General features: G+C 48.4%; 1 protein-coding gene across 1 annotated transcript; it reads right to left on the reverse strand.

Moving 5' to 3' along the window:
- Positions 1–666: 666 nt before the first annotated feature.
- CCL19 (C-C motif chemokine ligand 19) lies at positions 667–2,777 on the reverse strand. The gene is made up of 4 exons (XM_007498849.2): positions 2,516–2,777; positions 1,807–1,933; positions 1,201–1,294; positions 667–997 (listed from the first exon to the last, which is right to left on the reverse strand). The coding sequence occupies exons 1-4, from the start codon at positions 2,565–2,567 to the stop codon at positions 980–982; spliced, it is 291 nt and encodes a 96-aa protein (XP_007498911.1). The 5' UTR covers positions 2,568–2,777; the 3' UTR covers positions 667–979.
- Positions 2,778–3,726: the final 949 nt, after the last annotated feature.

Genomic DNA, 3,726 nt, shown 5'->3' on the forward strand with positions numbered 1-3,726 from the left:
CCTCAAAGATTTGTCCTGGGGGCAGCTGGGTGGCTCAGTGGATTGAGAGCCAGGTCCAGATATAGGAGATCCTGGGTTCAAATTTGGCCTCAGATATTTCCTAGCTGAGTGATCCTGGGAAAGTCACTTAACCCTCATTGCCTAGCTCTTACTGCTCTTCTGCCTTTGAGCCAATACACCATATTGATTCTGAGAAGGTAAGGGTTAAAAAAAATTTCATCTGGCTCCCAGGTAAGCTATATTTTTCTCAGCCCAGTTGCTGAATGTAGTGCCAGAAACAGTAAGGAATCTCAGGGTAAAAGGGAAAAATCAGACTTTTCTTCATCCCTCTCTCTTCAAAAATGACTCTCCTCTCCTCTCCTCTTCATATTCCTTTCCTCTGTACCTTCTTGCCTCTCACACCCAGGGATGTGCTGGAGCTGACTGATACTGGCTCAGGAAAGGTAACTGAATGAACTTTTAAACCTTGAAAATCAGCAAATGCCACAAATCAGGGCTTGATTGATCATTTTGTTAACTGTCTGGGCTTAAGATAGTGATGGAGAAAATACTAATAAAGTGGATTAAGCATAAAAGCTTATCTGGCTTTTTTTTTCAGAAAGCTGATTGTTAAACATTTATCAGCACACATTCTTAACCCAGAGGACAGACACACTGACAGATAGATGGAAGGCAAAGGTGGCTTTATTTAAACTCATTCCACTTCCAGAATCAAACCCCACATTACTAGCTCTGAAGAGCCTGTGTTGCACAGCCACGAGTACTCACACTCACACTCAGGCTGACACCTCAAAAACTCTTCCCATCCCTCCCTCTTCTCTTTCCAGCAGTCCCATCTTAGTTCCAGGCTGGAGCCAAGGGCTAGATTCCTGGATTCTCTTTCCTCATCCGTCATGGGGCATCATGTTCTTCCAAACTGGCTGCTGGATCAAACACTTCCATCCCGATGCCCGAATCCTTATCTTGTCTCGTATCTAAACTAAGGGCAGTTGTGGTACTGGAGGAAGAATGGTCTGGGGTTACTGGGTATCCTGGAGGGTCTCTAAGGGGTCTTCTGGGGTCAGCGGAGTCCTTGGGAGCCTCTTGATGTTACTGAAGGGAGGAGACTTTAGGGGTATAGGAAAAAGGGAGGACTGAAACCCTGATTGGGTTTGGGGAGTCTGGGATTAGGATTGAGAGCTGGATGGGAAACTACTGTACCTGAGAACTGTTTTTATCCAGTCTCTTGATGAGCCGTTTCACCCAGTGCTGGTCAGGGGGAGCGCAGAGCTGGTGGCCTTTCAGGGTGGTGAACCTAGAGTCAGAGGTTGGAGGGAAGTAAGCCAAACCCCTCCGCCCCTCTTTAAAACCCTTACCCCCATTTTAGAATCGATACAGTGTACTGGTTCTGAGGCAGAAGAACGGTAAGGGCTAGGCAATGGGGGTTAAGTGACTTGCCCAGGGTCACATAGCTGGGAAGTGTCTGAGGCCAGATTTAAACCCAGGACCTCCCATTTCTGGACCTGGCACTCAACCCACTGAGCCACCCAGCTGCCCCTTAATCATCCCTTTCATTTCGATGAGGAATGCATCCCCCAAGTGTGACAGTCAGCAGCGGGGCAGAAATCAAAACAGAGAGAAATAGAAGTTGCAGGAGTTAAGGTGGGCTCAGTCTGGGAAGCTTTCCGGGTGGAAGGAAGAGTTGGTCATGAAAAAGTTCTTTTGGCAGCAGGTTAGGAGTTAGAAGGACTGGCCGCAGCAAACGGGGCCATAGCGAAGACCGGGAAGGGGAGGAGTGGAAGAAGACCCCTGCCGCCCCTCACTCACACCACTGCGGGCAATCGGCAGCCATTCTCGGGAGTGAGACGGCGATAGGCACACACGATGTGGCGAGGAATGACGGACTTCGTTACAGACAGGCAGCAGTCCTCGGCGTCGTTGGTACCGCTCCAAGCTGCGGGAGGGATTGGGCGAAGAGTGAGCGGAGGTCTGGGCTCTCCAGACCCGAGCTCGCAACCACCCAGTGGGCTCCGAAGAGAAGGCAAGAGGAGGCTGGGAACCTGAATGCTCCCTCCCCCGGCGATTTCACCCAAAGGCCAGCATCTTGGGCCCAGGGACGCCCTCGAAGAAAAGCTGGGGGCAGAGCAGCCAGGAACATTTGTACCCGCTCTACACACTCTGATGAAGGCATGGAAAGATCCAGGCATAAGAGCCAGACCCACCCAGGCAGAGATACAGCCACACACACACACACACACACACACACACACACACACACACACACACACACACACACACACACACACACGGCACACAACAGATACACTAAAAAAAAAAAGTTTCAGTGCTCCCGTTTCCCCATCTGTAAAATGAGAGTTGCATTAGAGTATCCCTAATGATTCTACATCCCATATGGAGCTAATCCAAGCCGCACACTGAAATCTTCGGGCCACAATCAGAAGAGAACCCAATTCACATATAGATGTAGCCACATTCCCTGCCCTCTGCCCATCTAGGAGAGGCTCTGCTCCCTTACCTGGATATGTGCTGGAGAGAAGGAGCAGGCTGAGGAGCAGGAAGGGACTCATGGTATTCTTGGAACAGACGTCCCAATAAACAGTGGATTGGATTTCAGAGAAACCCGCAGGATTGTGCCAGGGGCCAGCTTATGTGTGTGTGTGAGCCCGAGTGTGAGTGTGAGTCCCCAAATGTCTCTTGTAGCTTCTATTTATGTCCCAGTGTAGACTTTCGTTTTTAGTGTCCAGAAATCCCTCCTCCCTCATCTTCGTTGTTGCTCCCCCCCTTCCTGCTCTTCTTTCCCATGGTCTCTTTCCCCCAGTAGTGCCTCTGGTAATGCCCCTCTTTTGGGCTGAGCTCTGACTCCTAGAAAGTCTGGACTTTGTCTAACTGGGCTGTCCTCCTTTCCATCCTCTTCCCACTTCATTCAGATGGAGCAGACTGTCTCCATAGCCCTATAAGAAAAGGATACAAGCATTGCCATGTTCTTCATCCTTATTCCTATGAAGTCTACACTGGCAGCCCCATGGAAGTGTGACTATCCTGTCAACTCTGTTATGGGGTATTTATACTATCCCTTCTGGTGGCACGGAAGGGCCAAGAATGGGCTACTATAGTATGGAATAATATAGATGGACCACAAAAGGAGGGAATAATATAGATGGACACTATAGGAGGGAATAATATCGATGGACCACAATAGGAGGGAATAATATCGATGGACCACAATAGGAGGGAATAATATAGATGGACCACAATAGGAGGGAATAATATAGATGGACCACAATAGGAGGGAATAATATAGATGGACCACAATAGGAGGGAATAATATAGATGGACACTATAGGAGGGAATAATATCGATGGACCACAAAGGAGGTAATAATATAGATGGACCACAAAAGGAGGGAATAATATAGATGGACCACAATAGGAGGGAATAATATAGATGGACCACAATAGGAGGGAATAATATAGATGGACACTATAGGAGGGAATCAAATTTGGAAGAATCAAGGTTGGAGATCAGAGTTGAGGGATCAGGGTAAGAGGCTCAGAGTTAGGGGTCAGGACGGAAGGTAAGGGATGCCAGGATCATAGGGTCAAAATTGGGGAGTCAAGGTTGAGAGGTGAGGATTAAGGAGCCATTGTTGGAGGCAAGATTAGAGCACCACTGACTGGCTACTTGGTGGAAATCAATGTTCAAGGATTCCCATTTGGATTTTCACAT

The sequence above is a fragment of the Monodelphis domestica genome, chromosome 7, assembly GCF_027887165.1.
Source record: "Monodelphis domestica isolate mMonDom1 chromosome 7, mMonDom1.pri, whole genome shotgun sequence".
Classification (NCBI taxonomy): Eukaryota; Metazoa; Chordata; class Mammalia; order Didelphimorphia; family Didelphidae; genus Monodelphis; species Monodelphis domestica.

What these genes read in the sequence shown, in the direction of transcription:
- CCL19 (XM_007498849.2), bottom strand. Translation starts at nt 2,567, where the DNA reads ATGAGTCCCTTCCTGCTCCTCAGCCTGCTCCTTCTCTCCAGCACATAT. An exon ending in TCTCTCCAGCACATATCCAG is followed by an intron (nt 1,934 to 2,515) that starts GTAAGGGAGCAG and finishes TCCCTCCCGCAG; the next exon opens with CTTGGAGCGGTACCAACGAC. An exon ending in TGCCGATTGCCCGCAGTGGT is followed by an intron (nt 1,295 to 1,806) that starts GTGAGTGAGGGG and finishes CTCTGACTCTAG; the next exon opens with GTTCACCACCCTGAAAGGCC.